Below are 12,517 nucleotides of genomic sequence, written 5' to 3'. Positions count from 1 at the left end.
ACAACAGCAGCAATCCCCTCTACCCCACTGCCCCCTCCTCCTCACTGACTGCACAGTAGAATTAAACTGTATGTCAGCACGGCCAGCTCTGTCAACAGCTCAGAGCAGCCTGCGCCCTGCTCTCAACACTGCACTAGGCTGAGACTAGGCCGCCGACCAGAGACCAGCACGGCGCACAAGCAGAGCTGCGGACCTGAGACCAGCAGGGCACACAAGCAGAGCTGCGGACCAGAGACCAGCACGGCGCACAAGCAGAGCTGCGGACCAGAGACCAGCACGGCGCACAAGCAGAGCTGCGGACCAGAGACCAGCACGGCGCACAAGCAGAGCTGCGGACCAGAGACCAGCACGGCGCACAAGCAGAGCTGCGGACCAGAGACCAGCACGGCGCACAAGCAGAGCTGCGGACCAGAGACCAGCACGGCACTTTTGACACAATTCCAATACACAGATCTGCTTACGGTACACAGAAAGTTGGCCTGTAAAAACCAGACAGTGGATTGACCCACACCTGCGGTGGCATGATAGCAAAGCAGTTCTTCCATCCTGAGGAACTATGTGTGGAGTTTGCATGTTCTCTGTTGTGTTGGCCTCTCTAAATGACCTGCTTCATGTGATGAACAGGATGTGTGCCCTGCAATGGACAGTGTGCTTCAGCTGGTGAATGGGCAAGAGTCAGACAGCACTTAATAAATCCAGAAAAATTCATGTAAAATAAAAACAGATGCGCTTAAAACAGACGCAAAATTAACTCATGCATCAGATAACAGAAACGAGCTCTGTATTTCTAATGAAACTGAACCATTTTACTAGACAATATACCAGACTCCTTAATCATCTGTCTGCTTAGCTCTTTTTTGGGGCTTTTTTTGTAAGAAAAGTGTGATTATCCCGGTAAAACCGCTAAAGTGATGTCTACCGTCTACTGATGCAAGTCAGGGCCTGCGTTTCCCAGACTGCCTTGGTGTCCCCCCCGCCAGCTGAGCCTGAAGCCAAATGCTTCCCAAAACCAGAAGCGCTGACCGAATGAGAAAGAGAGAAAACGACGGGAGGCGTTTTTCCAGGTTCGAGGCCCGAGCGATTCGCACGAATCAAGCCGAATGAGTTCAGCGCCTGGGTAGGTGGCCCATGGCAAGTCGTGAGCGGTGAGTCAGCACGTGCAAAACACACAGAACACCAACAGGTCCCACCGCCGCGCCACATGGGCCTTTCACACTGATCGACAGGAAGACGGCAACCCCAGGAGAGACCAGCAGCAGCACTCTCACCGGTTCTCTCACTGGACAGCTCTGCCAGTACAGAGCCACCCCCCCTCCCTACACACCGTGCGATCGGAGCCAGAGAGCGATGGTTAAGGCTGTGTGGTTTGTTCTTTCAGCGACTGGAAAACGCTGAGGGCCCTGCAGGACTGCGCGGCTCGGACACACAGAGGGATCAGCAGTGCACTCAGACCCGCTGCCCTCTGTCCCTTTCCTTTTGATTATGACCTCGTGGGTTTTCTGCAATTGAGCGAGCAGATGTCACCCCACGCTGCGGAGCCACCTTCTTCCTTGCTCGCCTCAAGGAGGCCCCACAGAGTGGGATCAGCCTCATCTCATCAGAGAGAGCCAGGCCACCCCCGAGGCACGTCCCTCCTCTTCCCCAGACAGGCGTCAGCTGTGTCCGGACACTGGACACGGCTCCAGCTGGCTCCAGAGTCATGAAGGCTCAAGCGACCAGATGCAGTGTTCTCTCCAGAGGGTCAGACTGTCTATATCCAGACAAAATGCTGGCTGTCACTAAGGCCCTCTTTCTGCTGGCAGCTCTCTCGTCCATCTATTAAAGGAAAAGTCTGGGAGATACAGCACTGTTTGTGTTGCTAAAACGGATTCAGAACTTTCAGAAATGTTCCTGCGAGCCCTGAAGGGCTTGCACAAAAGCAAAGAGCCTTTAAGTCCTGGGACTGGAGAAGACGGGGTCACCCGGCTGAGGAAATCGGGGCTCCACTGCGCCCCCTCACTCCTGCGAGCGGGCAAGCAGCAGTCCACCCCCGCGCTCCCGTTCCGTGAGAGTGACAGACAAGTCCCAGGGCCTGGAGCCCTTCCAAGAGAGCCAGCCGCTGTTGAAAGCGAGCTTCCGGAAACGCGGAAGGGCTCTACGGGGCTGCGACTGCTGCTGGAGCAACGGCAGTGGCCCTGACCGCCGAGGAACAAAGCCTCCATCATGCAGGGAGCTCCGAGGACACAGCCAGCAGCCCTGCTAGAGCCGGAGAGCCTGCTACTCATCCGGCACGGCTTTCTACCGTGATAGTCGCCTGGCGGGGCCAGGAACGCTCCCGCGGAAACCCCCAGCTCTCACGCTGGCCCATCGTTTCCCCGCGGCATGGCATCATGGGGTCAGAGGTCGCGACCCCGCGAGGCCTCACAGCTCCAGTGTCACAGTCGTGCTGCTCCGCTGTGGTACCGCACGGCAGCTCGGGGGACAGCCCTGAGGCCTGGCTGCCGAGAGACGTGTGGGTTACACATGGGTTACACATGGGTTACACAGCCTCCCCAAAAGAAACGTCAACTAGATCTCTCATCAGTGGACAGTTCTGTGACAGATCTCAGGCCCCGTCACAAGCGCAGAGAAAACCTGCTCCCCCCCTGCTCACCAATCTTCAAGCCGCCATCGCAGCCCAGCTCACACCCTTCCCATGAGCCCTCGCGGCGACGCGGCAGGGGCGTTGGCGACGGAGCCGCGGGGCCTGACGGGCCGGGGGACCTTGCTCTGCGCCGACGTGGCTGCTTCCCCCGCAGGGCCTCCGAAAAAACGCCGACGTCAGCGCAACGCGGCGACAAAAGAGGACGGAGCCTCTTTCCTGGCTGTGGTCAGCACCCGGATCGGGCCCGGCGCTAAACCCCCGAGCTCGCGGGAGACGCTCGGCCCTGAACATCAGCCGGCCAATAAAAAGTGACCGGTTTAAAAAGATCCGTCCTTCCAAGCTCCCTTTAAAAGGTGCCTGCAGGTTAGCGAGATGGAGTTGGAAGTACATGAATAAAAAGAGGAAAAAAAAAAAAAAAAAAGAGAGAGCAGACTCACTTCAAAGGCCAAGATAAGCAAACCCAGCCCTGCGATGTTCCCGTCTCAAATGGCTAACGCAGGAGAAAGCCATTACTGAACAATGGAGTCCCTGCCGATTTTCCACACGGCCAGACCAGAACCAAAGCCGATAATAACAGACAGAGCTGCGTGAGCCATCGCCCCCTTCGCAACCCCCACGGCCACACTCCCAATTCCAACAGCGGGGGACATGCAGCCGGCAGAGTCACTTCGTCGTCCACGGGAAAATCGGCAGCCCCTGCGCCGCCTGGGCGGCTTGTCCCAGACCCCCGCCACTCTGCGTGCAAAGTCGAGCCGCAGTTTCATAGAGTAACGAGAGATCAATGAACGCTGGGTCAAACCACTTTACACCTCATGAGGGACCTGCAGGGTTGGCAAAGGTTTACAGCTGCTCAAGGGGCTCCCGGAAATTTCATCTCACTCCAAACTGATGGAAAACAGGCACAGGGCCCAGAAAGGTCTTCAACACTGGACTCACGCAGCTCTTCCGAACTTACTCTTCTCTCCCAGCCCTTTCCTGTGGAGGATTCAGTCCGGAAGGCAAATCCAAGAAAAGACTCAAGAGGACAGAATGACAGAACGGGGCAGATGAGGGTCTATCAATCTGGGCCCCTGGGACCCAGTAACAACCTTGGTTCTCCCAAGTCTTTCGGCCCCTAATGGCCTCTCACAAGCACTGCTCTGGAAAGGATGCTCCGGGTCCTCGCTGTAAAGGAGAATTTGTTCTCAGCCGATTTATCAGGGCAAATATAGGATTAAATTAAAATCCAACAAGAATGACCAGATTGACTCTCCATAGCTGGCTTCCTCAAAATAATCCACAATCACAAAGTCATTTCTTTCTTAAAAAAGGACAAATTTACCAAAGTTTCAACATCTGTCCTTCAAGCAGAGGTACCTGTCTTTTATTACAGATAATATTATTACAGACGCGCTCCTGCTCCAGAGCTTCCCACTGTCCCACACGACTCCCGCACTCCGGGAAGAGGAGTAGGTTTCCAGCAGGCGACAGGTGGAGGAAGAACTGCACTCCAGCGGCTGTTTCTAACTCCAATGAGATATAATAACTGACCGCGAGCACAAGCAAACTAGAAGCGTGGAGCAGAAATAAAACCAGACTTGAGAGTGTTGTGCTGAAGAGCTTTTCATCGTATTAGAACGGATACTTAAAGACACTTGCAGGACAGGAAGAGAACACCACAGGCATCGCATGCAGTAACCCTCCAGGAAATCGAGTGGGAACAGCAGAGGAAACAGCAGGAAAGCTCTTAAAAACGACCATGGCTTAATTACAGCCAAGAAACACATTACGGACTTGTACATTCCCACTCTCATCTTGATCTTGACTTGAAAGCCTGCTTTTAGTACAAGACGTGCGTGGGTGACCGTGACTTGGATCCCCATCACTTGGACAGGCCGTTTCCCATGCTTGGTGGGGACAAGCGACACACCACTGATCGGCTCTCAGGCCCTGCAGGAGAGGCATGGCACGGCAGCGAGGCAGCCATGTGAGACCCCCCACCCCCTCCCCCCCGCAAGAGCCTCCTCCGAAACGGACTAAAAAACACCAGCGTTGGCACCATGACCCATCCCTTTGAGCTCCTGACTGAAACCCAGAACCTGTTCTGCCTACAGAAGGACGACCCCTGAGCTGGTGTCTACGGGCGAGGGAAACGTCTTCTTCAGGCGGGCGACATCCCAGTCCACAGCAACGACGTCTCCACCTCCCTGTCTGCCCACCCAGACAGCCCCCCCACTCCCAGCTCCCCAGTCACCTTTTACTTATCGCCTGGCATTTCCTGACACTGCTGATCGAGCAGCCCTCGCTCAGGGCACAGGACGAAGACACGGGCTTAACGCAGGGGGTGGCTGGATTTTTTTTTATTATTATTATTATTATTATTATTATTTTCCACTGCCGGCCGATTTCTTCGCCGCACAGAGAGATGGGATCGGGGCGCGAAGGAAACAGTAAATTACACTGCCTTTCAGCTCGGGCAAAGGCCTGTCAGACCTAATAAGTTCAGACGTCTTTCACTAATTTTGCGGTTTATTGCGAGCTGAAGTTGGAATCTAATTAGGGCTGGTGTGCTTGGGGGCAGCTCTGCCTCTCCGCCTCTCTCCCCCACCCCCCACCGGCTTCTCCAGCACCTACTCGGCTGCGCTGTGTGTTTGTCTTGGCACGCCGGCACACCCAGCAGAATTCGAGCCTGCCGGGTTCCGCGACGCACACGCGGAACCTTCGAGCCTCGCTGCGGAGCTGCCCGAGTCATCCCAGGCTTTCCGCCTCGCCAGCTCCGCCAGTCTTCCCCGTCAAGAGGCAGCCAGCACGCAGAAGCCCACGCTGCGGTCTCGTCGCGCCCCAGCCCCGTCCCGCTCCCCCCTCTCCAGTACCGGCTCACCGATCCCCGGGCCGTGTTCCTGCTGCTTGCAAGGTGGCCCAACACCATCAGTATTCGCCACGTCCGCCCGACCCCCAGGAGGCCCATTAAAAACAAACAAACAAACAAACACAGACACCCGGGTTCACAAGCGCATTGGAAAACGACAATCAAACTGCATCGCCGTTTCCCTTTAACTGAATCAACTCTTTTCATTGACTGCAAGGCCCCAGGGCAACAGATCAATTTAACCATGTAAGGAGACCGCGGCCGCCCTGAGGAGCTGTGGCGCTGTGCCACTGTCACATTCTCGGAGCTAGGATGGATCCCTGCAAGGAGAAAAGAGCGCGGCCCGCCTGCCTGACAGGAGCATAGGAGCACTTGCAAATAAGAGGAGGCCACTGGGCCCATCCAGCCCGTCTGACAGTAGCGCACTGACCTGAGGGTCCTCTCCAGCTGTTTCTCGAAAGAAGCTCATGACTGAGAAGCTTGTTCCAGTCCCCCACAACCCTCAAGAGATCCATCCCTCCTGGTCCATGTTGTAAAGGCACCTGGAATGGAAGAGCTATCCTACACACAACTGCCAAAGCTTTACCAAGCCCTTTACCGCAACTACATTGCTCACCGGACTGAAAAATCGAATTTGATCAAGCAGGACTCAATATGTTACCTGTATTAGCAGCTACATGTTGGGGCAGTGCCTTACATTAATGTAGTACAGGTCTTGTTTTAATGGAGAACCTGGCATGCTTGCTGACTTAGCTATTAGAATTCATCCTTTTTCTAACCACTTCATCCAGTTCAGGGTCACAGGGGAGCAGTCCTCTCCTATCCCGACCAGCAGGGGGCGCAAGGTAGAGGACACCCTGGACGGGACGCCAGTCCATCGCAGCGCAGACGCACACAGACGAGGGTCAGTTTGCCCAGAAGCCAATTAACCTAAAGGTTTGGTCATTATATGTTTGACCTTGGAATTTTGCTGGAGCAGCAAAAGCTAAAAGACGCTTCTTGATTAAAGGTACAACAGCAGCGTCCAACTTAGGATCTGAACCCACAACCCTCCGGTCAGGAAAGGTTATGGCCCCGGACTCCTCCACGCTGCAGCAAACTCACAGATACAAACTCCACACAAATAGCACCCCAGGTCCCAAACTGAACCCATAGTGCTCCAGTAAACCACCCAGCTGGTTAAATGTTTGCAAACAGAAGTCGCTCTGCAGAACAGCATCAGCTGAATCAATTCAAGCTGTTGACAAGGTTCAATGGCGGCACCAGCAAGCTGATCTGCTCAGTGCAGTAGTGCTGCTGTACTTGGTAAAGGTCCTCTCATCGTTTTGCATTACAAACGTATTGAATCCAGTCAGAAAAACACCACATTAACCCGTCACATCCCAGCAGGGCATGTGCCATTTACCTCGCGATACAACTGTAAAACGGCCACACCTGTTCCATTTTCATAAAGGTCACATTAAAGCCATCGTCCTTCGGAAGAGACATAAAACCAAGGTCCTGACCCTCCGTAGTCAATTAAAATCTGCACTTTTCCAAAAGAGTAGGTGTGTGACCCCTGTGTCCTGGCCACATTTCCCCCTGGTCTTTAGCAATCATGGCCTCTTAATGATCCCCGTCTCTGGACTGGTTTCATCCCTCTGCTCTCCTCACCGAGAGCTGGTGTGTGGGGAGAGTACTGGTGCATCATCCAGGAGGGGCTCAACACTGGTGGTGGTGGAGGGGATCCCAATTACTTGTAAAGTGCTTTGAGTGGAGTGTCCAGAAATGTGCTATATACACACATATATATAAGGAATTATTACCAAGATACTTTTCAAAGCAAGCTTGAGGAACACAGCTAATGGCAGCCTGCAGACTGCTTCTTACAGGCCCTGGACTGTGCAACACAGTGCCACACTCAGGCAGCACCTACATGAAAGAGGATCTGAAGGCCTCCACTGGCCTCCACCCCTGACAATTCAGAGTAAACACCAAAGCTGTCACACTCCCCACGCCCATCAAAGACACAAACCTAAAAGAACCCATTCAGTCCCCTTATAATTACTTTAAACAGCGGGCCGCTATGCGCAAAGAATCTGGAAGCCATTTGTGGTCATACAACCCGCTATTCTGCCTCAAAAATGACTATTATTGACTTTTAGAGGACTGAAAGAGCTCTTTTTTTTCTCGTGTCCCTCCAGCACAGTGCCCGCTTTGTCAATTTTTTGAATCATGTTTCCGAGCACCACACTTTAATATCTCCGCTGACTCACCGAACACGCAGTCCTGGCTGGAAAGAAGGTGACCCAGCCCTGCACCGCGCAGCCCTGTCTCGGCGTTTCTGAGCCCCGACAGCACAAAAGGCCCTGTTTGTACAGGAGAGCAGCACTCCCTCCCCATCCCAGACGATCTCGTCACGCCGAGCTTAAACACACATCCAGCGCGTGTGAAAACCAGCTCCCAATAGTGTTGTGACTTCGGCTAATTTACAGTCCTGTGCCCTGACTTAAAAGAACCACTTTTTCCTATTTCCCTTATTTTTCCCCCTCATACAATCAATATTCATCACACACAAAATGTAATAATTGGGATACAGAGCATTTATTTTTTGCAGATCTGTTTAGTTCGGGCACCTCTGGTTACAGCGGAGACAGCGATCAACACTGAGCCTTCTGACAGAGGGACAGGCCTAGCGCCTCACGTCTGTGGCCTTCGGTTACAGGGCCCGCCTGCTGGTGCCACACCACTGCTCGTCTAATTAATACTGCGCCAGCAGCCAGCTCCGCCGGCCTGTGCCGTACGTCTCGACCGCGCGGTGCCCGGGGAGCATCAGAGAGGGTGGCAGCGAGGGGCAGGCGCCGTGCCAGCAGGCACAGCCTGTGCTAGGAGGCTAGCCCGCAGGCCAGCTGGAAGGTGACGCGGTGCTGCACCGGGACGCAGGCGAGGATAGCCCGGGACACCCGAGTAGTCCTATCCCACACACACACACACAATCTCCACAAGAAAGACAGCTCCCAGGTGCCCAAGAGCTCCACTACAGCAGCCTCTGTGCTGCACCAAACAGCACCACGCAGGCCACAGGCTGCACACCAGAGAGGAAGACGAGGCGAGGGAGGGTGCCGAGCCTGAACTCCTCGCCAGCAGAGGGGGGCGGGGGCGTCTCTGCACACAGCGACGGCTTCAGTCTTCGGCAAAGGCAGCAAGACCACCGACACGCAAGCCACACAGCAGAGATCTGCGCGTCGGAGAAGCAGGGAAAGACTTGGCTCGTTTTTTTTCCCCAGCTAAGAGGGGAGGGAAGGACAAGAAATCAAACGGGGGGATCTGCAGACGGGAAAGGTCTTCGGGGCCAAGCCAGGAGGGAGACGATGCGGACAGGGCCGGCGCCCGGGCGCAGGCAGGGACTGAGGTGCTCCGACGCCTGGATGAGGTTTTGCTTCCGGACTCCCTGCGGGCTGAGGGGAGGGTTAGCAGCCCCCTGACGGCACCAACACCACCGGTTCAAACACGGCCCCACCACGCCGGCCAAAGACGGGCCGAACCGCCCGCCACAGCCCCCCGATTGCCTACAGCACCCCGACTCTCAGGGCGCTGGCGCTCAGTGCCACCTCACGCCAAGCGAACCACCAGGGGGTGGGGGGGCTGTACTCCACGGCGTTGCGGAGGTCAGCCAGCAGAGCCCCGAGATTGTCATCTGAGCCCCAGGAAGGGAGCAGCAATGGCCTCTCTCCCTGCACACCAGGGAGGGGGCGGGGGCGAGGGGCCGGCCTGCGCACGATGGCCCACTTCCCCCCCAGACCCCCCCACTGCACACAGTCCACCCAGCCCACCCCATACTGGGGAGCAGGGAGGCCGAAACACAAAACCCCAAACCCCTCTCCACACAAGGGGCAGGCCCGTTCTGGCGGGGCTGGAGAGAGACAGGCGGCCCGAGAGCCACTCTGCCGAGGAGGGTGCCGAACTGCAGGCTGGGCCCTCTGGGGGCCCCTCCTGCTCAGCTGCTATTCAGAACGGACAACACATCTCAGAGCAAAGGTGCTCCCGAGCAGGCAGGCCACGCCAACACACGGCCTTCCGGTCTCCTGTACTTGGGGGACCAGAGGCTTCAGGCACGGCCTTCGGATCGCACGGATCGTGATCCGACTGACCCCCTCTCAGTCCCTGCTGGGGCAAGGGGCACCGACACACAGCGCCAGGGGGAGACCAGCACAGAAGAGCACTGCGCTGGCTCGCTCGCTTCTTCTCCCCAGGATGAAATGCAGAAATGCCATTTAAATCACAGAAAACAAACAAAAACAAAATGAATTCGGAAAAGAAATCCCTCTCTCCACCCTGTCCCAGGGTAAATCGCTCCTCGGCACCTGTCGGGAGCAGTCACAAGCAGGTGAACCAGTCGAGTAAAAACTGACCCTGCGGACGGGTCAGCCGTCCGGCCCAACCCCATCCTCCGCCGGACCGGGACGTCACCCTGCAAGAACCCCAGGGGCGCGCAATGCAAGCCAGTCGTCAGACAGGCAGACCGCTGGTCCCTTGGCATGAGGGTGGCTTCAGTCCACATCGCCACACCTGCCACCAAAACCGCTGGGCACCAGAAGAAAGCACCGCAGGTACTGGAACAGAGAGCCCCGACACTGAGCACACATGCCCGGGGCCTCTGGGGTCTGAGCCCCAGTGCTGGGGCTCACACGCACGAACACGCAGCGGCGCGTTATGCAATCCGAGGCGCTTGTCGTGCAGACGGAACCCACTCCGTTGCCGCCTGCAACTTCGCTGCGCGCAAAAGCACCCGGTCCTTCCCCACCCCGGAAAGCCGTTCGGGCTCCGCTTCGATTGCATTCCGCCCCTCGGAAATCTGAGCATGCGAGATCGTATGAGACCGAAGACGGGGGGCCCTTCGTCAATTAACGTCGCGCATATGTGTCACGCTCCGTAACACGCCTCGCGTCCATGTATCGGCCACAAGGTCAAAAACCATTCGGTGTGGGGAATACAAACAACCCCATCTCCGACCACCTTACACGCAGTTCAGAAATGAAACTGAGCTCGGGACGTGCGAAGCCCACCCGACTCCCGCGTGCCCCGACACAGCTTTGTTCCCACCGCCAGGTTTTATCTGCACATACTGTAGCATCGTTTCTCTCCGGATCAACGCCTGACAAACAGACTGAGGGGAGGGGAGGGGAGGGGGGGGGTGATAAACCACATTAAAATAAAACATTAATGGGAGACATCACGCCGCGCCGTGCAAACAAACAAAAAAAAAAAGACACTTTTGCCTTGCACGCCTGGAAATGATATCAACAAAAGCCAAGACAAACGCCACCGCGAATCGCTTACCTGTCAGTGATTGTAGACTGTGTGCCGCTCATTGGGCTTCTGTTTCGAGTTTTGCTTCGGCTCTTATCCAATTAGCATTTTAACAAAAATAAAAATACCCTCCGTCTGTCGGGAAAGTAGCAGGTCCCTCCTAATATCCGTCAGGATGCTCTCTCTCTCTCTCTCTTGTGTGCGTGTGTGTCACAAATGCCAACAATGATACGAATATCGCTGAAGAACAAACCCCAGTGGACGAGATGTCGGGCAGACTTCTGTCGAGATTCCGCAGCGCGACGACTCTTTCTCCCACACCGGGCGCACGACAACAATAATGTAAACAGGGATCCTTCCACTGGAGCGGGAAAGAAAAATTGTATCTCATATAAATAAATGGATCTAAAAATGAAGCAGATCCGGGCGATCGCTGTAAAATCCTAAGAGAATCCGGAAAGGTCTGACGCGGGGAATGCGCGAAAGGCTTTTTCCCCCAAAAAAAATCCGCAGGACGGGATTCCCGAGCACGCGTCGCCCCTGGCTCCGTCTCCCCGCCGCCTGGTGCTCAATTCCGCCGGCGCAGTGAAATTCCTATTGTGAAGGCGCTTCCCCGCTGGAAAACTCTCCTTTCTCCGGCTTCGCCTCTGTTCCCTTCGAATCCTGCCTTTACAGTCGGCGAGGTTCTCATCACACCACCGTGGGGTCCCCTCCACACCCCCCCACCCGTCCTGCTGCTGCTGCTGCTGCTGCGGCGGCGGCTTTTTCTGTTTTTGTTTTTTTTTTAAACGATGCTTTTAGGAATATACATCTCTATTCGGTTTCCCCCCCGGAGCCGTGCCCGCCGTCGCTCATCCTACTGCGCCGCCCGCTCCCTCCCGACCAGCTCGGGGGACTTTCCCGAAGCCCGGCGCGAGCAGCCCGTCCCGGTCGCGCGACTCACAGCATTCCCGGCCGCGAGGACTCCCATTAGCCTCCCGGCTCCTCAGAGCCCCGCTGTCCAGAAACAGGCCCTCCTGCTTTGCCGATATTCCAATGGGGGGAAAAGAAAAAAAAAGACTACCCCCCCTCCTCCTCCTCCTGCTCCTGCTCTTCCAAAAACCTGCAAATTCTTGTCCTTTTTTTTTCTAATTTTGAGATTCCCCCCTTCCCGATCCTTACATAGCAACCCGAGGCGCGCCCGCACGGCTGTGCGTGGTTTTTAAAACGCGATCTCCCCCCCCCCCCTTGTTGTTTTTTTTTTTTCCAGCAACACGAACTCCCAGATTTCCTCAGCAAGGCAGTCCGGCGCTTTCCAGGGCAAAAACTTTTTTGGTGTTCTCTCGATACTCGGCTTCCCTCTTATTCCCCGATCCAAAAACAGATCTTTTCCACAAAAAAGGGGACAGCGAAGGGATGAGGCTACAAATCGAACCGGTTTAAGCTCCGGGCGACACTTCAAATTCCCCGATATGTTGGACTTGCAGACGAAATCCCTCAAACTTGCGCGGAATACCCTTCTCTCCGTGTCTCCATGTTTTTGCAATCCAGTGTTTTGCTTCTGTCCCGTTTCCCACCCTTATTCTTTCTGCCGCACGGTAGCAACGCTCCCAGATAGAAGAAACCCCTTTATTTTAAACTCTTCAAACAACAGACCGTAAACTTCTGAGTTTTTCTTTAACGGCCGCAAGTCTTCCTTTCTCTTCTTACAGTCTATTACTTTCAACAAATTGACAATACCTCCCCGATCACTCCGCCCAGACTGATCGCTCCCTCAT

The 12,517-nt window shown here is 55.4% G+C and overlaps 1 protein-coding gene across 5 annotated transcripts in view; it reads right to left on the bottom strand.

The window, feature by feature from the left end:
- The window catches only part of arhgef12b (Rho guanine nucleotide exchange factor 12b), an 86,625-nt gene extending 74,108 nt beyond the window's left edge, over positions 1-12,517 (bottom strand). For all 5 annotated transcript variants that reach the window (XM_088620145.1, XM_088620147.1, XM_088620149.1 and 2 more), the window contains exon 1: positions 10,791-12,517. In XM_088620145.1, the coding sequence (XP_088476271.1) occupies positions 10,791-10,822 (32 nt within the window). In that variant the 5' untranslated portion in view covers positions 10,823-12,517. The remainder of the gene's footprint in view (positions 1-10,790) is intronic.

Source organism: Lepisosteus platostomus, chromosome 25 (genome assembly GCF_059453375.1).
Source record: "Lepisosteus platostomus isolate fLepPlt1 chromosome 25, fLepPlt1.hap1, whole genome shotgun sequence".
Classification (NCBI taxonomy): domain Eukaryota; kingdom Metazoa; phylum Chordata; class Actinopteri; order Semionotiformes; family Lepisosteidae; genus Lepisosteus; species Lepisosteus platostomus.
The sequence above is the reverse complement of the archived record's forward strand: the minus strand, read 5'-3'. Positions and strand labels throughout refer to the sequence as shown.